The sequence below is a fragment of the Delphinapterus leucas genome, chromosome 2 (assembly GCF_059928025.1).
Source record: "Delphinapterus leucas isolate spDelLeu-1000000601 "Yukka" chromosome 2, BTC_Dleu_Yukka2, whole genome shotgun sequence".
Classification (NCBI taxonomy): Eukaryota; Metazoa; Chordata; class Mammalia; order Artiodactyla; family Monodontidae; genus Delphinapterus; species Delphinapterus leucas.
Window position 1 is genome coordinate 141,213,973 of NC_143130.1, and position 24,405 is coordinate 141,238,377.

General features: G+C 35.4%; 1 protein-coding gene across 7 annotated transcripts in view; it reads left to right on the forward strand.

The window, feature by feature from the left end:
* MNAT1 (MNAT1 component of CDK activating kinase) overlaps positions 1–24,405 on the forward strand; it is a 230,940-nt gene that overhangs the window by 50,083 nt on the left and 156,452 nt on the right. For all 7 annotated transcript variants that reach the window (XR_016392185.1, XR_016392184.1, XM_022570440.2 and 4 more), the window contains exons 4-6: positions 8,494–8,597; positions 17,804–17,944; positions 23,210–23,335. Coding sequence is in view for 5 of the 7 variants with exons in the window: in XM_022570440.2 (XP_022426148.1) it covers positions 8,494–8,597; positions 17,804–17,944; positions 23,210–23,335 (371 nt within the window). In the remaining 2 variants the exon portion in view is untranslated. The remainder of the gene's footprint in view (positions 1–8,493; positions 8,598–17,803; positions 17,945–23,209; positions 23,336–24,405) is intronic.

A 24,405-nucleotide genomic window follows, 5' to 3' on the forward strand; every position in this document is an offset into this window, starting at 1 on the left:
TGATATATTCATGAAGGACTATCTTTAGTTGCGTTATGTTGATGCTCTCTTAACAAAACTCCGCTTAATTGACTCATTGGAGTAACTGATATTTCCCAGTCCTTCTGTAACATGTAGTGACTGATGATCGAAGCATAATGAATGCATGATGAATCTTGTCCATTAGAAGATTTCTGTACCTCTGTATTTCTCTCACCAGTTCAGTTATATATCGAGTTGGTTGTACTGGTAACCAAACCTTCTTATGTCAGTTGTACTTGTTATTGTAATTAATTTAATTAAGTAGTTTATAAGATTGGGAAAAATTACAAACCTCTAGAAGGATTCTAGTTCTCAGGTCCTTGGTCCATTTTAAAAAGATGGAAACTGAGCAGTATAAATGACAGGTATGGTTTATACAAGAAGGAAGCACAATTCCCATTAAAAACTGTATCTTGACTGTGTGTTATTACATTAGAGAATGACTATACACTTACTGCATATGCTTTAAGTTAAAATAAAGTGTTTAAGAAGAGTGTATGTATGTTTCCCTTCTTTAACAGACTTTTCTAAGTAATCAACTACTGATCCTGATCATGTTGGACAAAGAGCAGTTCTGCTGCATTTGAAAATATTGATGAAGTTTGGGACCTCGCTTCATGGACTTATAGTTTATTTTCTGAACTTTAGCTCAATTCAGCAAATAGTAATTGTTCTATGTGAACTATTTACTTGCTGAGGATATATGATCTTTGTGTTCAGTAAGTTCATACTCTAAAGGGGGAGATAATTATGTAATTATAATTTAATGTGAAAGCAGTGTAGGCATTTATTTATAAAGTGTTTCAGGAATATAGATAGCAAAACGGTTAATTCAGCATTAGGAAATAGAGGTAAAGTTTGAACACATTTGAGTTCGATCTTAAAAGATGAATAGTGGTTTACCAGGTAGAAAGAGGATGGAAGAACATTTGTAGCAAAAGACAAAGTCACAGAGATATAAAAGTGTTGAGCGTGTTGGGTAATGTAGCAAGTAATCTGTTATAGGTAGGTAGACATGGGGAATGACTAGCAATGAGGTTTGAAAAACAGATTGGACCTGGGTTAATGAGGGCTTTGTAAGCTAGACTGTAAGGGTAAGATTTTATTCTGTGGCCAGCCACATACTGTGGTAGTGATGTGGAATATTGACAGGAGATACTCGAGGCTGGGAAACCATTTTTGAGGGGCTGTAGCAGCAATTTGGGTGAGAAATAATGAGTGCTTAGAGTAGGTAGTAACTGAGGGAGGTAGGTAAAAGGGATATTTTAGAACTAAAATATTCGAGTGACTAATTTCGTGTAGGAAGTGAGGTTAGAAAGAGCAGGCAAGGATGAATTGCAGTATTCTGACCTTGAGCAGTTGCTGGTGTTAATCTAGAAAATAAAAGTGGGAGAACTGGCATTATTTTCCATTGTTTTGTTGGGTAGAGAGTATGGAAATGAGGGTAAGACCAGTTTTAGCCCTCTTAAATTTTGTTAGGGTGTGACTGCACCACTTAGTTATGTGTCATTGTTCTGATTGTTATGGTATAAATAAAACGTTCTTTTTTTTAAAAATCTTTTTTAAAATCTTGTTTCAGTACCTGTGTACTTTGTGTCTTATTCATGCTTTTAAAGGTGATTAGTTGGATGTTTGTGGTATCTGTATTGGCTATCTCTGTGTTAATCAAAAGTATAATTTTCACAACTCTTGAGATAGGCATTTTAATCCCTGTTTTGCATATGGAGAGGGGGCACAGAGAGTTTAAGTATTGTGCTGAAGATCACATTGCTAGTAAATAATGGAGCCAGATTTTGAACATGGGTTTTCCTCTCTCAGAGCCCATGGAAGTGCTTAGTAGTCTCAGAGTAGTTAGTAGTCTGAGTCTAGAACATGGGATGCAGATTGGTAGAATAGTGGGAGATGAGAGAAGAAAGTAGGTTGGAGCTATATTTTGAAGGATCTTAAAGAAGTTTGGAAGGAAGGAAGGGGAAGGTAAGAGGGTGATTCTGAAGATGGTTAGAGTGAAAGGAATAGAGTTGGTAGGGTGGCTAAGGACTCAGTGTTTGAGGATTTATAAATTGGGGATTGGTCATTTTGTTATATAAATTTCATTATGAATCCTTTGAATATCATGAATATAAAAATTTTAAAGTATTAGAATTTCGAATAATGGCATAAAAATTACAGTAGAGGGGGCACACATGAAGGTGAACTTTCTTATAGCATTAATAATAGGCTCTTTTCTGTGGTTATGACAATCTAAACATAAAAATTCTTGTTCCTTTTGGCCTCAGGGATTATCTCAAAGGTTTGTCCTTAGTTTCATAATAAACATTCTTTCGGTTCAGGGTATGCTTATTTTAAAAGGGTGAGAAAGTCCTAAGGGCTTTAATTATAAATTCTGGATGTCAAAAAGACTTCAAAATTGTACTCAAATAACATTAAATCTTTCAGAAAATACAATAGGTTTTTTGTTGGCTTTTAATACTTGACTAAAGGCAGGTCAACCTCTGAGCTAAACTAGTAACCAGATAGATAAAGGGCCAAATGATTGTTACAGAAAATTTTTCCTTTTTCTTCAAGGCTATTATACCAACCTGATTCATTGTGGCATGAATGAGACTTGCTTCTTCTGAAAATGTTTCAAAATTGTAATCCACTTTTATGTTTTTTTTCTTTTTTTAAAGGAAGAGATTTGTATTACTTATGATTATAATTTGTATCTATTATATTGCTGTTACCTTTGCTTCTTCAATTAAAAAATGAAATAAATTAGTTACTTTAGTTTCATTAGAATTCATCATAAAGTTTTTAATAAGCATAAAAGAAAGAAATTGCCTATAAACAGACAGTTTTCACTTAGATTTTAACTTTACTGTTTCTAGGTTCTATTTAATGGGAAGTTTAAATTAGTACATTGTCTAGCTTGCTGATAAATTGTAATTTTTTTTCTTAAACTGCTGTAAACATTCTAGTAGAGTTCAACATAGGATATCAACTTGATTACCTTTACTTGTCAGTAGATTCATACCATAAGAAACAAAGATTTTTTCCTGTAGTTTTGCACCTGCTTACTTTGCCATTCTGTATAATTCAGTTCTGTAATTATAAAGCTCATTTAAATTAAATCTATATTTATAAAGATAATTATAAATATTAGCATTGATTTAATTTTGCTTTTTTTTTTGCGCGCGGTATGCGGGCCTCTCACTGTTGTGGCCTCTCCCGTTGAGGAGCACAGGCTCCGGACGCACAGACTCAGCGGCCATGGCTCACGGGCCCAGCCGCTCCGTGGCATGTGAGATCTTCCCGGACCGGGGCACGAACCCCTGTCCCCTGCATCGGCAGGCGGACTCTCAACCACTGCGCCACTAGGGAAGCCCTGATTTATTTTTTATTTTAGTTTCTTATTGAGTTATAATTAACATGCAATATTGTCTTAGTTTCAGGTATACAACATAGTGATTCGATAATTTTATGCATTACGAAATGATCACTGCAATAAGACCGGTTCTCATCCATCACTATAGAAAGCAGTTACAGTATTATTGACTATATTCCCTATGTACATTACATCCCTATGACTTATGACTTACTTTAAGCAGGCAGTTTGTACCTCTTAATCAGCTTTACCTATTTCGTCCATTCCCTCACCCCCAGTATTGGTTTATTTTTTTTTTTCCCTTTTGTAATAATTCAACAAGCATTTCTTGAGCTCTTACCAGATGAGAAGTTCCTGTTGTTTTTTAAATAGACTTTATTTTTTAGAGCAGTTTTAGATTCACAGCAAAATTAAAGGGAATGTGCAGAGAGTTCCTGTATACCCCTTGTGCCACACATGCACAGACCTCCCTCACTATCAACATACCCCACTAGAGTGGTAAATTTGTTACAGTCAATGAACCTACATTGACATATCGTTATCTCCTAAGTCCATAGTTTACATTAGGGTTTACTCTTGGTGTTGTACATTTTATGGGTTTGGATAAATGTATAATGGCATGTATCCACCATTATAGTATTGTACAGAATAGTTTTGCTACCCAGAAATTCCTCTGTGTTCTGCCTGTTTGTCCCTCCTTCCCCCGAATCCCTGGCAACCACTGATCTTTTTACTGTCTCCGTATTTTTGCCTTTTCCAGAGTGTCATATAGTTGGAATCGTACAGTATGTAGCCTTATCAAATTGTTTTCTTTCTCATAGTAATATGCATTTAAGGTTCCTCCATGTCTTTTCATGGTTTTATAGCTTATTATTATTACTGTTATTATTTGGTGCTGAATAATATCCCATTGTCTGGATATATTATAGTTTATTTATCTTTTCAAACTACTGAAGGACATCTTGATTGCTTCCATGTTTTGGCAATTATGAATAAAGCTGCTGTAAACATTTGTATGCAGCCTTTTGTGTGGACATGGTTTTTAACTCCTTTCGATAAATACCAAGGAGGGCAGTTGCTGGATTGTATGATAAGAGTATCTTTCGTTTTGTAAGAAACTGTAAGACTGTTTTCCAAAGTGCTGGGCCATGTTGCATTCCCACTGCAGTGTATGAGAGTTCCTGTTGCTCACATCCTTGCCAGTATTTGGTGTCATCATGTGTTGGTTTTTGCCCATTCTAATGGGTGTATAGTGAAAGTTTTTAATTTAAATGCTGGGAGTGATAAAGCAGAATCAGTCCTAGAATCTGCCCTCAAGGACCACTCTATTAGGTCAAATAGATAGGTACATTGAAAATAATTATACAGGGTAGAAAGTGGATAAATACCACCAGAATGATATTACGTAATCTGTTGTGAGCATTCAGGGGTGGAGAGATATAGGGGATTTCTAACTGCAAAGTGAGTTATAGCATTCAGGGATGGAGGATGGAGAGGATTTGCACCTGCAAAGTGAGTTATGAGGAAGAGCTGCTGATTAAGCTGGATATAGAAGGGTAGCCAGATACAGATATTCACAGTTGTTCTGGGTTGAGGCTGGTACTAAGATGGGCCCTGTGGGAGCAGTTTGCTCACAGGTATGGAAATAGGAAAGTGTGGCCTGTACAGATGCAGAGAAATAGCTGAACTGGGCTAGCAGTGGTCTTCAGGCATAGAGAGAAGCAATAAAACTAGCATTGTAGACAAAAGTTCACGCTTTGGAACACAACGCTGTGAATCAACTGTACTCCAATAGAAATTTAAAAAAAATTTCAGGCTTTGGAATCAGCCTAGGTTAAAATCCTGTTTCCAACATTTACTATACCTTGGACGTAGTTATTTAATATCTTTAAACCTTATCTGTAAAGTGTAAATGACAGTAGTACCTCACATATCTCATAAGATTATCAGGAGGATTAAGTGATATAATTAGGTCAAATGCTAGATGTAGTGCCTATCATACGTGTTTTATAGATAGATCCTTGAGATGTTTCATAGATACACATGCGCGTGCCCACATACACGCGCTATAGAGGTTTTTTTTTTTTTTTTTTAATTGGGGTATAGTTGTTTTACATCAAGCAGAGTTTTGAGAAGGAGATCACTTCAAGAAGACAAATGAAGGAAAACTACTTTGGTTGGATTGCTCAATCTCTCTTTCCCTTGGTTCTTGAAGAGGCTCTGAGGAATCTGCAAAACTCTCAAAGCAGAGAGGGAAAAGTAATGTAAGAGTTAAGACTGGATTTTTTTCAAGGCATTGTGAATGGAGAAGTGATGATACAGAGATTATAGAAAATATGATGAAGTGCAAAGTAAAGAATGCTGTGTATGTGTATACATATCATGTAAAGTGGAGAGAGATTTTTATATGAGCTGTGAATAATTTTTCCACTTTATAAGAGAAGGAAGTTATTTCTAGTTAGGGGAACCAGGGAGAACTTCATGGAAAAGATAGTATTTGGGTAGACATTTGAAGATTGGGTATATTTTCAAAAATAAGAAAGGGGGATCAGGCATTCTGGGCAATGGTATGATCAAAGGAACTGGACCAGGAAATGTGGGGAACATTTGGGAAATGCACACCTGTCTAGTTTCAAGATAGGTCTTTATTGAGGGGAGATAAAACTAGTTATAGCCAAATTAGGAAGGGCTCTGAATTCTAAAAGCGTTTGATTTTTTTTTTTTCCTAGTAAAAGGGGGAAGGCAGACGGGATGAGAGAGGACTATAGGATGGTAGAGGTGGAAGGTGATTTGAGGTGTGCTTCAGAAATATTAGTCTTGCAGCATTGTATACTACGGATGGGGTTAGGGAATAGGGAAAGATGCAAAGATTCTGGAGACAGGAAGTTAAGTCAGAGATTAAATTATACAGGGAGAAATAAGATCCTGGCTTGGAGTACTGGCAGGTACATTGAAAATAAGGGCAGTTTTAAAGAGATTTTGGTGGTAGAATCTGTAGTATTTTGCAGCTGGTGCTTATGGAGTGCAAAGGACAGTGGGTCACATGAATGAGATGTTAAATCCTGGTGTCTTAGCATGATAGTCATATCATTAACAGGTAAAGAATTTACAAGGAGGAGTAAATTTGGAGATGTTTATGTGCTGGGTTTTCTAAATTGTACTTTGAGATGGTATCAGCTTTTCCTGGCATTTCTTTGCTTGAAACTGTGGCAAGTTATGAGATTACCCAAGGAACACAGAGGGAGGAAGGAGGGCAAAAGTCAGAATCATGCAGTGTACCTAGAGAGCAAGATGAGGCAGAGTTGGAAACAAGAATGGGTAGTTGTAGTAGTAGGAAGGAGATCAGGAGAAAATATTAACAAATTAGTCACGGGAAGGACATGCTGAGGAAAAAAAAGTGATCAAAATTGTTAAGTGGGCATAGATGTTGAGGGTGGTAGAGGTTGTGAAAGATTTTTGGATTTGGTGGCTCAGTGGATGGCTGTTAAATGCAAGGAGTAAATTGTGAGTGGTTGGCAAGGATAGTGGAATCAGAATGGATCACAGTTGTCTTTCTGAGGGCTGTTGCTAGTTCAGAACTTCTTTCTCTGACTATTTTGTGTTGGGGCCAAAGTGTGATTTATAGGGAATGCCCTATGTTGCATCCTAGACAGATTCCCTGGTTTACCACCATTATTATTTTCTTTTCTACTTTGTGATTAAAAAAGCTGGAGCAATAGCTAGAGGGCTGTTGTTTCTCATTTTCTCTCACTTCTCCCAGAGTTTTAAAATTGCATGTAATAGAATTGAGAATTGCTTCTTTTTTTTCTACATACTTAAATAAGCCTGGATTTTCAACAATGATTATGATAAATTGATGTTCTGAAATAAGTTGGTCCTTTGAAGAGATAAAAATTAAATTACGGATCAGATTGGTCTTTTGAGTATGTTTAATGGCCTTACTCAACAAAACAGATAACCCTCTGTTGGGCTTCCAATATTACTTTTCAACTCTTACAGACCTAATGCAAAAATCTAGGAACTGTTTGAGATGGTTATTAGTTAAATGAAGGAGTGAGATGGGGAAGGAATCTGTAGAAACATGGAGTAAAGCAGAGTTATTTAGGGTAGATCAAACCTGTTTATAGGTCAAGCTGGAGGAAGCAGTGGTAAGTAATTGGAGAAGGGATAGAAGGGCTAATAATGGATGCACAAACATTATGAGGAATCCAAGGGAAGTCTGGATTGAATTATGGAACAGGAGAGACAACAATGATGATCCTTCTTTAGACGGGCTGATACAAACACTGAAAGGGGTAGGGCAGTGGGGCAGTACTTCAAAATATGAATTTATATATACTAAAATAGTTTTTTTGGTTCAGAGTATTATAATAACCTTTTTATTTACATATGTAAACTTAGAAGGGAGTAAGGCATTTATAATTAAAATTATTTTGAGTTGGAATTATAAAAAGATCGTTCTAAGTCACTGAAAGTTTATCACCTATCTGAACATATCTCAGTGGCTTCTCTTACTAAATTATTTCAGTCTTAAGTTTTGGTGCCAGATTTTCCTTTACCTTCCTTGTTAATTTTTGACTCATGTATTTCATAGTTTCCCAGATCTAGACTATATGGTAAATGATTCAAGCTTGTGTCTAGCCATGTTGAGGATCAGAATAAAACCTGTTCTAGTTTGATAATATTTTTTTATTCCTTTGGATAATTTTTCTGTTTCTGGCACATAGATTCTTTTCAGTATTGATTCTGACTAGTATAGTAGGTCCCAGACTTAACTCTTTTTATTTAAAAACTTAAGCAATCTTTTTTATACTTTTACAGTTAAAATGGGCACTATAAAAATCAAATCCAGTGTGATTATGGCAAGCACGTATCTTAGGTTTTTTGAGGTGATTCAGATCTTTAGATAGTCTGTGTGATAGTCTGACAGTCTCTCCTTATATTTGGTTCAGAAAACATAGTTGCTGAACTAGAGCTAGTTTCTTAAGCTATAAAGACTGTCAACCTGATGAATTAAGAAATCACTGTGATGAATATTTGGTTTTTATTATCTTCTCAAGATTTATGTTAAAACTGTATTTCATGTCAGTGTTTCTTTTCTGATGCAGTTTTCAACTTGACCAACAATGTGGATTTGGACAACACCAAAAAGAAAATGGAGATATACCAAAAGGAAAACAAAGATGTCATTCAGAAAAATAAGTTAAAGCTGGTTGGTTGCTAAGTATTTTCTTCTTCTTTTGTATTAGAGATGAATGCTTCCACATGATCCTTTAAAAAGCTATCTTTCTCTAAAACTAGTTATATTTACAAAGACTTTAGCTGAAATTAATGCCAGAAATACTAATATATGTATATAGGCATATAGGTACGAGGCACACATTACTATAGCAAAGACAGTTTTGATGGCATTGTTAAAATATATCCTGTAAAGGAAAAATAATTATAGACATGCAAAGATTTAATTAACTTACACAATTTAGCTATCATTTCTTCAGTACAACTTGGCTTTCTAGTTTTGGGGGAAAGCAGAGGTAATTGTTTTTGAGGTACTGTATCAGGAATTTGTAATCATTGGTAAAAATGATATAGATATATTTGGATTACATAGCTTGTATTTTCATCTTGTACTTAGAAGGACTTCCTTTTTATAGTCTTTAAGTGTTTCATTTAGGCACTTCTTTCCTGCAATAAAACTCTCAAGGAATTGACATTCTATTACATTCATATCCAGCCTGGCTTCCTTAGAAAGGTGTCTCATTTCTGAAAGCATCAGTGTGCCATAAAAATTACTCTCTTTGCCCAGTAGCCTTCTCTGGGTACATCAGAAGATACATGCAAAATAGGTATGCCCAGGTAACTTGTTGCATTAGCTCTGTTTAAATTAATAAGGTTCTTTTCAAGTGAGTGCTTTTTTCATTTATCATTTTAAAGTAGCAAATAATATTGAGCGTTGAAAGAATAATCTAATTTTAGGCTGGTTATATTATTTTAAAGTAGGAATTTCTAATTATTTGAAAACTTTATAATGATAGGTTATTGAATACAGTTGACCCTTGAACAACACAAGTTTGAACTGCGCGGGTCCACTTAACACCTGGATTATTTTCAATAGTAAATGCTACAGTACCACACGATGAGAAGTTGGTTGAATCCTTGGATGCAGAACTGCAGATACAGAGGGAACCACTGATAAGGAGGGCAGACTATAAATTATACACAGATTTTCAATTGTGCAAAGGGTCAGCGCCCCTAACCCCCTGTGTTGTACAAGCATCAACTTGTATTTTATGTAATGCATGTTACAGTGACTGCATTTATTCTTCATATTAACGTTTAGCACCTGGATCTATTATAACAAAGGATTTTGGTCAGTAATTCATTATCATTTATTAATTGGTCATTCTGTGCTGAGCATTTTATCTATTAGTGATACTATCACTATTTGTTTTTGGCATAAATACAGACATAGGACCATTTTTTAAGATGGTGCAAATTAACATATATCAGTAACTATGGTATCATTGGGTAGAGACAGTTCTCAAGTGGCCCAAGGAGTGTGGACTATATGACTGATGTCTTTTTGCAAACCTGAGGTAGCAACTTGCCTTTAATGTCTTTGTGAAAGCTGAAGTCTTACTGTTCCAAAACGATCAGAATTGTGTCAAAAAGGAAAAAAAAAAAGCAATCTCTTGCATGATTAGGCACATGAAATGACCCATTTCTGACATAGAGAAACTATTACTGAGTTGTCTGCTAACGAGATCTTATTTGTCTCATGGAGTTGGCACCTAGCATCAATTGTGAGCATGGAGAAACTGAATAAAGGTGAACTAATCTTGAAATAGACTCTTAGTGAAGATTAGCTTAATTTTTATCTTCCGTTTTCTGGATTCTCATGAGCAGCAGAGATTGCTGCATAGAATGTCTATCAACTTAGCAAAAAAAACTTTAGTTCAATAAGCATTTGTTGAACGTCTGCTAAACACATAGTATACAAAGATGAATAAGAACCGTGGTTCTGTAGGGACCAGGTAATTTCAGTACAATGACATAGGCACATGGAGAGTTCTGTGTGCTTGCTATTACGGGAATACAGAAGAGGGATACCTAATCTGTTCTAGGAAGATTGGGAAAGGCATTCCAGGTGAGATAATGCCTGAATGGAGCTTTGAAGAACAAGTAGAAGTTACCAAGTTGTAGAAGACAGGAAGGGGGTGGGTTGGGAAGCTGCACAAAGACATTCCAGGCAGAAAGAAATCATGAGCAAAGGCAAGACGGCATGGATAATCACAGAGAGCGCTGAGAATTGTAAGTAGTTCTATATTGCCAAGTTCAATAGAGAGTTGAAACTGAAGTAGAAAGAGCCTAGGTAACATAAGGCCTTATGTATTGTGAGAAGTAATTTGGGCTTATATTGACCAGTTGTTTGTATGTTTTAGCAGGTGAACCTTTTCTTCAAATGAAACCTTACTCTGAATACGTTTGTTGAATCAACAGCGGGAGGACGAATAGGCTTGAATTCCCATCTGCTCAGTCTCTTCTGTAGTGTACCTTAGACATCTTATTAGGGAATTCCCAGGATTCCTTAGAGTAATGTTATAGAAACCTAGCTGTTAATGATTGTCATTGAAGGGTATTAAGCAAAGTGATAATAAAGTATTGTCCTTATTAGAATAGATTTATTGCTTTTGTGGAGGTTGAATTTGAGAGGATCAAACCTGGAGTTTAGGAGGCCAATGGGAGGTTATTGCAGTCTTGTAGGCGAGTTCAGAGGTGACTTAAACAAGGAATGGAGAGGTAGGGATGAATTCGAGAAATGTTTTGAGTTTGAAATAGCAAGTCCTAATGATGGATTAGAAGTGGGAGGTAAAGGTTGATTGGGTAAGGTGGTGCCATTAATGGGGAGAAAACAGAGACCTTCTAGTCTTTCAGCCTGCTTCCCTTCTCCCAGTCCAATACCTTCTTTGTGCCCCCAATGTTTGATTTTTAATGACAGCTATCTTCCCAGTTATTCAATCAGCTAGCTAGCCAACCGATATTTATTGAGGCTTTCTATTTTCAAAATACTTAAATACAGTGAGAAAATTGAGGCTACCAGTTTCTCATTGACAAAGCCAATAGACTCTTTGTTGGTCTGAATGTCGTTTGGTCTGTAGGCAGGGCAGTATTTGATGCAGCCTTCTCCCTTGATGGTGAAACTCTTCCTTGACTTCTGTGGGGCCACTCCATTCTCTTCATCCTGCTGCTCTCACCTTCCTCTTTCATCCTTCTAAGAGGCTTCTCTTTCCTTTCTGTTTCTTAAACACTTGGATTCCTCTCGGTGCTTCTCTTTAAGAGTTAATCCTTTACATTGATTACTCTCAAGTGTTTCTGCAGCCCATTGTTTTCCTCCTGAGCTCCAAGAATTATATGTGATACGTCCATATATCTGTAATTGGTTAATCGACATTTTTTCTGGATGCATTAAAGGCATTTGTGATTCAGCATTCCAGAACTGAATTTTTTTTTCCTTCCAGTTTTATTGAGCTGTACATAATTGACATATGGCACTATGTAAGTTTAAGGTATACAGCATAATGATTTTACTTATATATCTCATGAAATGATTATCACAATAAGTTTAGTAAACATCCATCATCATATAGATACAAAATAAAAGAAAAAAATTTTTTCCTTATGGTGAGAACTCTTAGGATTTACTCTCTTAAGAACTTTCATATATGCAGCAGTGTCTATTATATTTATCATGTTGTACATTGCATCCCTAGCTAATCTTATAACTGGAAGTTGGTACCTTTTGACTACCTTTATCCAATTCCTCCTCCGCCTAGCCCCTGCTTCTGGTAATCACAAATCTGATCTCTTTTTCAGTGATTTGTTCGTTCGTTTTTGTAGTATAATTGACCTACAACATTGTTTTAGTTCCTGGTGCACAACATAGTGATTGGATATTTCTATACATTTCAAAATGATCACCATGATAAGTCAAGTTACCATTTTGATTGTATGGTTACCATCATGATACAAAGGTACTGCATTCCTGTTGACTGTATTCTCCCACACTGTATATTTCATACCTGTGACTTATTTATTTTGTAACTGGAATTTTGTACCTCTTGATCTTCCTCACCTATTTCTCTCATTCCTCATCCCCCCTCCCCTCTGGCAACCACCTGTTTGTTCTCTGTATCTGTGACTCTGTTTTGCTGTTTTTGTTCACTGGTTTTGTTTTTTAGATTCCAAAGTAAGTGAAATCATACAGTATTTGTCTTTCTCTGTCTGACTAATTTAACTTAACATAATACCATCTAGGTTAATCCAAATGGCAAGATTTCATTCTTTTTTTATGGCTGAGTAATATTTGATTGTATATATGTATATATATCTCTCTCTATATATCTATATCTCACATCTTTTTTTATCCATGCTTCTATTATTGATGGGTACTTAAGGTGCTTCCATTATCTTGGCTATTGTAAATAATGCATAAATGAACATTGGGATGCATATATCTTTTCAAATTAGTGTTTTTATTTTCTTTGGATAAGTACCCAGATTTGCTGGATTGTATGGTAGTTCTGTTTCTAATTTTTTGAGGAAGCTTATTGTTTTCCATAGTGTCTGCACCAATTTACATTCCCACCAAGAGTGCGCTAGGGTCCCCTTTTCTCCACATCCTTGACAGCATTTGTTATTTGTTTTCTTTTTGATTGTAGCCATTCTGACAGGTGTGAGGTGATATCTCATTGTGGTTTTGATTTGCATTTCCCTGATGATTAGTGATGTTGAGCATCTTTTCCTGTGCCTTTTGGCCATCTGTATGTCTCCTCTGGAAAAAAGTCTATTCAGGTTCTTTGCCCATTTTTTAATCAGGTTGTTTGTTTGTTTTTAAAAGATTATTTATTATTGTTTTCTTGGGCTGCGTTGTGTCTTTGTTGCTGCGCGGGCTTTCTCTAGTTGCGGTGAGGGGGGGCTACTTCATTACGGTGCGCGAGCTTCTTATAGCAGTGGCTTCTCTTGTTGTGGAGCACGGGATCTAGGCACGTGGGCTTCAGTAGTTGCAGCACGTGGGCTCAGTAGTGGTGGCTCGCAGGCTCTAGAGCACAGCTCAGTAGTTATGGTGTACGGGCTTAGTTGCTCTGCGGCATGTGGGATCTTCCTGGACCAGGGATTGAACTTGTGTCCCCTGCATTGGCAGGCGGATTCTTAACCACTGCACCACTGGGGAAGTCCCAGGTTGGTTGTTTTTTGATGTTGAGCTCTATGAATTCTTTGTATATTTTGGATATTAACCTCTTATCAGATTTATAGTTTGCTAAGACTGACGTTAAAGACCATACTACCAGTGTTTTCTTCTAAGAGTTTTATGGTGTCAGGACTTACATTTAAGTCTTCAGTCCCTTTGGAGTTTATTTTTGTATATGGTATGAGAAAGTAGTCCAGTTTAATTCTTTTGCATGTAGCTGTCCAGTTTTTGCAAAACCATTTATCGAAGAGGCTGTCTTTTCCTCATTATACATTCTTGCCTCCTTTGTCATAGATTAATTTCCCATATAAGTGTGGGTTTATTTCTGGGCTCTCTATTCTGTTCCATTGATCTTTGTTTTTGTACCAGTACCATATTTTTTTGAAGACTGTGGCTTGGTATTATAGTTTGAAATCAGGGAGTGTGATACCTCCAGCTTTGTTCTTCTTTCTCATGATTGTTTTGGCTACTTGGGGTCTTTTGTGTTGCCATACACAAAAAGAATTATTTGTTCTAGTTCTGTGAAAAATGCCATTGGTATTTTGATAGGGATTGCATTGAATCTGTAGATTGCCTTGGGGTAGTATGGCCATTTTAACAATATTAATTCTTCCAACCCATGAGCACGGTATAGCTTTCCATTTGTCTTGTCTTCAGTTTCTTTTGTCAGTGTATTATAGTGTTCTCTGTACAGGTCTTTTACCTCGTTAGTTAGATGAATTCCTAGGTATTTTATTCGTTTTGATACAGATGTAAATGAGATTAATTTATCTTTCTGATAGTTTGTTGTTAGTGTATAGAAATGCAACAGATTTCTATATACTAATTTTGTATCCTGCAAGTTTACTGAATTCATTGATGAGTTCTAATAGGTATTTTGTTGGCATCTTTAGGATTTTCTATATACAGTATCATGCCATCTGTAAACAGTGACAGTTTTTCTTCTTCCTTTCCAATCTGAATTCCTTTTATTTCTTTTTTTGTCTGATTGCTGTGGCTAGGACTTGTGGTACTATGTTATAAATAAAAGTGGCAAGAGTGGGCATCCTTGTCTTGTTCCTGATCTCAGAGGAAATGCTTTCAGCTTTTCACTGTTGAGTATGATATTAGTCGTGGGCTTGTCATATTTGGCCTTCATTATGTTGAATTATGTTCTCTGTGCCCACTTGTTTAGAGTTTTTATCATAAATCAATGTTGAATTTTATCAGAAGACCTTTTTGCATCTATTGAGATGACCATATGCTTTTTATTTTTCAATTTGTAAATGTGGTGTATCACATTGATTGATTTGTGGATGTTTAACCATCCTTGCACCCCTGGGATAAATTCCACATGATTATGTTATATAATCCTTTTAATGTATTGTTGAATTTGGTTTGCTAATATTTTGTTGAGGATTTTTGCATCTACGTTCATCATAATTGAATGTATTTTTTTTCTTTTCCTTTTTTTTTTTTGTGGTACGCAGGCCTCTCACTGTTGTGGCCTCTCCCTTTGCGGAGCATAGGCTCCGGACGCACAGGCTCAGCGGCCATGGCTCACGGGCCCAGCTGCTCCGCGGCATGTGGGATCTTCCTGGACCGGGGCACGAACCTGTGTCCCCTGCATCGGCAGGCGGACTCTCAACCACTGCGCCACAGGGAAGCCCCCATAATTGAACCTTTTAATCTTCACTCTCCCACCTATTTCTCCTATTACATTCTTTATCTAAGTGTTCTAGCCATATCTGGTCAGTCTTCATATATTGTTGATAGTCTTTCCTTATGACCTTTCAAACCTGGTTCCTCCTCTAATTATATTATTGTTACCTTACTTAGGGTCCTCATTATTTCTTACTTGAGTTATTGAAATATTCTTCTAACTAGCCTTCCTGTCTTCAGTCTTGAACCCCATTGATATGTATTCTTCACTGCTTCTAGTCATCTTTCCAAACTCTAATGTCTTCCCAGTTGCCTTAGTATGGCATAAATGCATCCCTTAGTATGGTATGGTCGACTTTCCATGATCTGCCGTCTGCTTGCCTCTCCAGCTTTATCTAGAGCTTTCCCCAACTCCCATACTTCATGACTTGGCCATACCAAGCATTCCAGCTTTATTCATGTCTTTGCATCTTTGTTTTCTCTGCCTAAATGGCTCTTCCACTCTCCAGTGGGGGTAAATACCTACTGTTTGAAGTCTGCTCAACCTCCATATATTAGTTACCTAGGACTGTTAAATTATCAAAAACTGGGTGATTTATAACAACAGGAATTTGTTCTCTTCAAGAACAGGCTTCTGTAGGCTAGAAGTCTGAAATCAAGGTGTCATCAGGGTCATGGTCTCTCTGAAAGCTCTAGGGAAGCATCTTTCTTTGCCTTTTCTGGCACCTTTGGCACCACTCTGATTTCTGTCTCTGTCTTCACAAGGCCTTCTCCCCATGTGTCTGTGACAAAATTTCCAGTATGACCTATCTTAACTTGATTACATCTGCAAAGACCCTATTTCCAAATAAGGTCACATTTATAGGTACCAGGGGTTAAAACTTCAATATATATTTTGGGGGCACACATTCAACCCATAACACTGTATACGAAATCTTTTCTAACTCTACCTGTCCTCCATCATTGCAAGGAGAATTTACCACTCTATCAATTCTGTCCCAACTGTACTCTGTGTATACCTCTCTGTCACTTGTTGTACTTATTACTTATATGTCACTGTTTTATCATGAGACTCATCCTTTTCTGCTTATGGACCTATAGTCCAGTAATTCACTTTTCTAGCCCTCATATCTCACCCCCTAACTTTTTACATTTATTCCTAGTAATCCTTCTAAATCAAGTTTGAATTCTCTTCTCCACTGGGTGCCTGAGTTAGAATAGTAACCTCAGTAATAGAGGTTTGTAAAATTACAGGGAGAGATGCTAATAGGACTTAGCAACTGATTTAATTTAAGAGGAATGGGGTTGTGGGAGAGGGGGTAAACAGAGATGACTTTGAGGTTTCAACTTGAGTTGCCTGAGATGTAGGTGTGCGCTTAGCAGAAATCAGGAATACAGGAGGGTGATCAGCTTTGGGAAACCAAATGCTAAACTTAATTTTGCATTTACTGAGTTTGAATTATAAGTGAAACACTTTTTAATTGGGAATCTTGTTTCTTTGGGGAGTTTAATTTGTGAAGTGAAAAAAATCTAATAGAGTGTTTTAATTATTATTTTACATAAAAATGTACTTTTCTCTGAGGTCTCTGTTAATTCATATATTATGTTAGTGATCCCCAAATGTATTATACTCTCTCCCTCTATTCTGTATTTGTCTTGAGGTGCCATAAATTCTCAATGTTTTGTTGAATTAAAAAAAGAAAGGTATTACATTTTCAATAGCAACAGTCAAGGATTTAAACTAAAGCCATTCAGATTTTACTATATTTCTCATTCAGAAGACTTAAAGAGCAAAGGCTAGGTATAATATTGCTTTTAAGTACAAGTTAGAGTTGGAATAAATTTCAGAACCTCGAAGTATTTAATATTTCTGAGGAACTTCATAAAAGGGAAATGAGTAGGCCTGTAGCTCATTCTCTCTACATATTAGCTCTGGATTTTGAATTTTTCAGTCTACAAAGAGGACCCTTGAAATTTATATGCTGGTGTTAGAAAATGACTTCAGCTTTTCATAACTTACCTTAAATGAATGCTATTTGGAACTCAAGCATCAGAAAGACTTATTTTAACTTGGGAAAAAGAAGCTAACTCCTATGATAACTTTTCATTATCTTATATATTCTGAAAATTGTTTCTATTAAATAAGCCAGTCTTTTATATGGAGTGTTTCAATCAATAGTTCTATATGGAGATTATCTATTTGTTGTTGGGTTTTTTGTTTTATTGTGTTTTTCTTGTTAAATCTCCTAAAATAAAGACATTATTAAGCAGTTTCTACAATTCTGCAGCTGGGCTCAGTGTACTTTGTTTAGGTGTTCATTTAGTGCTAGATGTCATTCTCTTTAATAGTAACATGTCCACATGAAATAAAATGAATTCTAGTTCTTTTAAAGTGGAATTGCTGCACTATTAAACAATTAGTGACTAGTGCATTTTATGCTTCCAAGAAAGGAGGTACAGAGTATGGTATAGTGTTGATTTTGGTTACTAAATTTATTCCATGCCATATATCAATGTTTCTGTTTTAGACTCGGGAACAGGAGGAATTGGAAGAAGCTTTAGAGGTAGAACGACAGGAAAATGAACAAAGAAGACTATTTATACAAAAAGAAGAACAACTGCAGCAGATTCTAAAAAGGAAGAATAAGCAGGCTTTTTTAGATGAACTGGTACGTATTAATGTTAATTGTGATAAAAAATCATTTGTCTTCAGGGTTTATCTTTCCTATTTATTATTCTGGGTAATGGTATTTAAATAGCATTTCTATAGTTTGTGCTGGTTTATTCACCTTCTGTTCCTTTATTTAAAAAAAAGTTTGTCAATATCCATTTTATTTTCAGGTAAGAGAGTAATATTATAACTAACATAAGCCAGTTTACTATTAATAGGTTGTTGATGTGTTTCTGAGCTTACTGACTAAAACATATTGTTTTCAGAGCATTTTTCTCCTGATTAATACTGGTTTTCTAATAACTAGCTCATTTTCAAGTGTTTTGGCTTCATGCTGAAGTTTTACTGACTCTGGTTACTCCGTGAGAACTATGTTTCATATTTTTGCATGAAAAAAATACATTTGAAAGAAATGGCAATGTCTTGCAAGTTATTGGTGTTTTCTAGTTATTAGCTCCCTAAGTAGACAACATTGTTAGATAATAGCAGTAATTATAACCAAGGTTTATGAAGTGTTTCATAGATTGGAGAATATTATTTGATGCTTATAAACCATTGTGATATTGATGAAATCACAATTAGAAAATTGTCCTTTCCAGTAAAGTCTTTTTACATTCTTCCTTTCCCCTTTCTGGACCCATAATTAATTTCCATGTGGTGTTAACACACTTAACTCCTCAGTCTACTAGTTGCTATGCTGTTTGTTATTCTATGATCAGGTAAAAGTGTATGTGTATAGTTTTCTACTGTGCTTTTGCCCTAAAAGCATTTAAGCCATATAACCAGGAATAAAAAGAGAAAGCAAGATAATTTAAATTAGAAGTAGGTGAGAAAGTAAAGGAAAAATAAGGGTAAAGGCCTTAGCGAGGCTCAGACAGAAAATGCTTATCATAAACCCTATCTACTTTGTATGAATGGAATGTAAATTTGGTTCTAAAAATGAGGACAGGGAGTTCCCTGGTGGTCTAGTGGTTAGGATTTGGCACTTTCAGTGCCGTGGCCTGGGTTCAGTCCCTGGTTGGGAAGTGAGATACTGCAGGCTGCACCGTGTGCCGTTGCACCAAGAAAGGAGAAAGAAATGAGGACAGCAGTGTATAAAATAGAATATGTTTTTTTTCCTTAGTAACTTCCATTGATTTTTCTTTTTAATATTTATTTTTGTATTTGGTTGCATCGGGTCTTAGTTGCGGCAGGTGGGCTCCTTACTTGTGTCCCCAGGGCTCCTTAGTTGTGGCATGAGAACTCTTAGTTGTGGCATGCACATGGGATCTAGTTCCATGACCAGAGATTGAACCTGGGCCCCCTGCATTGGGATCATGGAGTCTTATCCCCTGTGCCACCAGGGAAATCCCTAACTTCCATTAATTGTTTTTGAAACTATTAAGTGGCAGTTGTGGCTTTAACAGTTGAAATGATGCATGTCATGTTTTACATTTTTTTCATAGACATGTAGCTTGTGAGAAATTAAAAACTTTAAAGAATGAATTAGTAAAGATTCATGTTACAATTATTTTTTTGAAAGGTTGTTTCTCTCATCATTTTATGCAGAGTTTTCTTTGGTAATGCTTTCCGCTATACAGTTAATTGAGTTAATTCCAAATACAGAACTTAGATATAAGACGAAAATACACTTTAACTTTTTAAAAATGTTCCATTTAGTATAAAGCGTTTTTAGTTTTGATTTTGAGATAAGCTGGTTTTGCATAGCAATTATTTTTGCATATTCTTTTTGTCTTTAGTCTTTTAGCATGAAGTTTTGCTGCCTCATTGAGCTGTTCTTGGCAATTGAGCTGCAACTGCCAATGTTGTACGTTGTGTATAATCTGGAGTTAATATTGGCTTTTGTTAAGAACTGTTCCCCCTTCCTGTTTTCTTCACCTGCAAGTCATTACTGTGCATACTTTCTTTACTGTTTAGATCATGTAACATGGTGGTTAAATAATCCTTAACAATTTACTGTATTCATTAGAACAATTAATTACAACAGATTGGTTTAAATACCAATTCAATTTGAATTTCTCATTTTCATATTTAAATTTATATTTAAAGATTGTTACTTTAATTTTTTAATATTTATTAAAAATTTTTTGTTAAAATGCTAACATATATTTCATCCTTATTGACTAACTGAAAGAATTCATTAAATTTCTTTTTATCCTCCTGAATCCTTATTAAGTAAAAGAATACATTGTATTTTTTTCTATGTATGTTCGTGTGTTAGATTTTTAAGAAAGATTGAATTGGCATCTATAAATATATCTAGAAGCTTAAATCTTAGAATGATTCTCTGGATCTAATTTAGGCAACTAGTATAAGCAAAACTTATTAGAATTTTTTTTCTGCTGTTTCTGGTCCTTGTGCTACAAGTTACTTTTTAACCTTTTATAAAAGCATTGGCATTACACTATACTGTATGATGTGACAGGATTTTAATGTTATGGTCTTAATGTTTATGGCTTAGCATTTACTATAATGTTGCCTAAAATGTCCATTTATTTAATCTTAACTGTAAATTCAGGGTTTTTTGTTTTTTTTTTAAGTTTGGAAAAAGATTTTCCAAACTTAAAAGATAAACAGGTCCTGACTTATTAAATCTTTTTATATTCTTGTTTGAAAATTCTCTTCAGCTATGTCTTAAATTTTGTTAAGGGCTAATATTGTCAAAAGCAGTAGCTGATTTTTATTAGAATATTGTTTGCCAGATGGCTTGCTTTAAGTCAGTTAAAATAATCATTTAAAAATGGTCATTATAAAGCTTTTAATGAGTATTACAGGTAGTTTTAATTAAAATTTCTTTAAATATTAAGCAGTGTACCTTCAGGCAATCAATGTAGCTTAGGGAACCTTTCAGGGTAAAAATGGAAAGCTAAGAAGAATGAAATAACTTGAAAGGCTGAATCTACATTTTTTGTGTTTCTGAGAGCATGTATGTTTCCCATAGTTTATTTTACTCTGTAGATTTTTTTGTTGTTGTTAGAACTCCTGCTTATTTCTAGTTTAACTTTTTTTTTTTTAATTTATTTTTGGCTGCGTTGGGTCTTTGTTGCTGTGCACGGGCTTTCTCTCTAGTTACAGAGAGCGAGGGCCACTCCTTGCTGTGGTGCGCGGGCTTCTCACTGTGGTGGCCTCTCTTGTTGCGGACCACAGCTTCAGTAGTTGTGGCACACGGGCCCAGCAGCTGCGTCGGGCGGGCTCCAGAGCACAGGCTTAGCAGTTGTGGTGCATGGGCCCAGCTGCTCCGTGGCATGGGGGATCCTCCCAGACCAGGGCCTGTACCTGCGTCCGCTGCACTGGCAGGCGGACTCTTAACCACTGCGTCACTGGGGAAGTCCCTCTAGTTTAACATTTACAAAGATTTTCAGTCTCCAAAGTTTCGATTGCTAAAGTGGAGTACAGCAGATTTAAAGTAAATTGTATTGCCTTAGTATCAAAATTAATTTTAGCTTTCTAGAATGTTTATTTTTATTAAATTTCAACTGTTTTATCAAGACATTTTAATATTCTGGTTCTTTTATGTGAAGGTGAAACCAGGATTAAAACAGGCAAAGTATTGATTAGCAACTTTTTTGAAATGCACACATTGTCTTACTTTTACATGAGAACTTTTACTTTTTAGGGTAAGTACCAGGTATGAAATTTGAATTCACTTAGAGTATTAATTAGGAAGCAATGATTTAGCATTTTAGCCAAGGAAATAGTTTTTACATAAGAAAAGGTAGTTAGAGATTTTAAAAGATATTTTGGGCCACCGCCCATTTAAAATATTCTTTAATTTTACATTTTATTATAAAATTCCTAATGGAAATAGGAATAGCTGCAGGAATTCACAGCAATACTATTATTAGTGCATTACTAATGCTTTGTTGTAGAATATGAAAGGTAGTCAAGTATGTTGTCATAGTGTATTTTATTCATCCTTCTTCATTATTGCTAAAGCCATGTCTTAAGAATTTTGATCCTTAATAAAGTTCTATTTTATAAATAAAATTTGTGTTTTTCTATTTACTTTAAAAAGTTTTAATCTTTGTAACATTTGCTCTTGCATAGCGCTTCTGTTACAAAGTTTTGAGATACAGATTTATTCTAGGACGATGCTATGGAAATAAATGGCTTGTTACTTGAATATCTTCTGTACTATAACTTTTAAACAAGTCCTTTAAATATATTAATTAGCCATATTTGTGCCCCAAAATATTAAGTTGTTGGTTTTGGAAAGAAAATTAGATTCTGCTATGTCTTTACTTTTATACTATGAAATGTGTAACAATATAGTTTTTTCAGGATTAATTTCTGGGTAGTTACTGTGTTAAAACTCTGTGGGCCACTTGAAGACTGTTTTCGTAGGTCACCTTGGTATAGGAGACTGAAATGTGTTTGTACCTTCATTTTTGTTTACAGATATAGAAAGTAGTATGTGTCTTTGCATATGTTTGTATATGATCTCCTTCCTTCCTGGTTTCATTTTGCTTGTGTTTCTGTGTTCTTATTTAACTGACAGCTCAGAAAGGAAAATGTCTGGATACATTTAGTTTAGATCTTAGCTCTGCATCACTTTAAACATGTGAGAAGACTTCATGTTAAACAGAATAAATGACAGTCTACATATAAGAGTTAGTAATTTGTGTTATTAATATGTGTGTGTACAGATTTGTGTAAATAGTGGCCCTGATTTAGTGTCAATATAAGATATTAAAAGTGTTTACTGTTATTTTGTTAATTAAAAAAATTTATAAAGATAAATTATTTATAAAAATAAGTCAATAAAGGAGAAAATATTGATAAATGTCTTTTGATTGTACTTAACAATCATTCCATTGTGCAAAACAGAGCAAGGATCATTTCCAAACGGCCTCAGGTGAAATCTAATGGGAAACAATTTCAGACTGGTCTGAATTCACTGGTAAAAAAAGAAATGTGTCTTAGATAAACATCTGATCTAAGTTATAGTACTTTGTACTATTTTTGTGATTAGCTTCTAATTTTTTTATTTTAATAAATATGGTTGGTTTTGCTAGATGAAATAAGATCCTATTATATTGTCTTTAATGTGGATTTTATAAAAATCCTTTTTTGTAGGTTATTTTGATTTATGAGTCTAAAGCAGCCTTTTCTTATTATGGATTGTTAAAGTTTTTTGTAAAGTGTTCTCCATAAAGTGAATACCTAGGTTGACATCAAATGTTTATGGAAAGGCATAATTTAAAATAAAAGACTCATTGCTTTTATTTTTAACTTTCACATTGCACTTTAACTTTTCTTGCAGGAGAGTTCTGATCTCCCCGTTGCTCTACTTTTGGCTCAGCATAAAGATAGATCTACCCAACTGGAAATGCAACTTGAGAAACCTAAACCTACAAAACCAGTGACATTTTCCACAGGCATCAAAATGGTAAGCTGTATTTTAATCACTTGTTTAGAAGATATATTTCAAGGATTATAGTTTATAATTTTATATTGATTTTTATAGATAAACTGGGAGGTTCAGATATTTAAGAACAGTGTCTGATCTAGGCTACATGTCTAGAAATATAAATATGTGCATTGTAAGAGGAAAGTGAAAAATAATAAATAAATAATTTACAAAGTATGTAACACAGTTTTGTTCTATATGATATTGAGTTTGTATGTGTTTTATTATTCTACATAAGTTTTTAAGCTTGTGGTGTAGAAAAACATTTCTTAAAAGAAAATGCAAACTTCCGCTTTCTGGTATGGCATGTAAGAAGCTTGGAAGTTGCCACTCCATCCTGACAACAAGTAAAAACCTGAACACACTGAAAAATCAACGACTTTTTTAGTAGAGAGAGGTCACAAAGCAAACCACTGCCCTTAAAATTGGAGAGACCAGCTGAGACTACAGTGAATCACAGTTCACCAGAGCAGCAACCTTGTTGGAAGCCAGTGCTGGTGTAGGGAAACCTGAATTGGTTGACAAATTGCTGGAGGTTCAGTGTGGGCAACTCTGAGAGTTAAAAACTCCAGAGGAAACCGGTCATCAGAGGCCCCACACTTTTGTGAGTCTTACCTGTTGTGTCTCTACCAGATTCTCTCAGTGAATATCAGAAAAAAACCCTCATGCTTTTGAGAGAGGAAGGGGAAAAGGAATGACTTTGAAATATGCCAGAGCATTCTGTTCCTCCTAACAAGGCTTGCCCTTAGGATAAACTATTTCACCAGAGCCTAACCTGCTGGAGTTTTATCAGAGGCTAACTGATGTGGGTGAAGGGAAATACACAACTTCAGCTCACTCTAGCCATCCTGTTCCACCTGAGGGGAGGGAGATGGATTGAGAAGTGTGTGTGTGAAGTTCACAGTCCAGAAGCACAGGCTTTCTAAAAGACTGAGATCTTATCATAAGACTATAAATTGTTCAGCCATCCCCCTGCAGCTTACCACCATATTACGAAAGACCTGTTTATAGAAGTTCATTTTAAAAAGTGTATCATGCCTGGCTGTCAA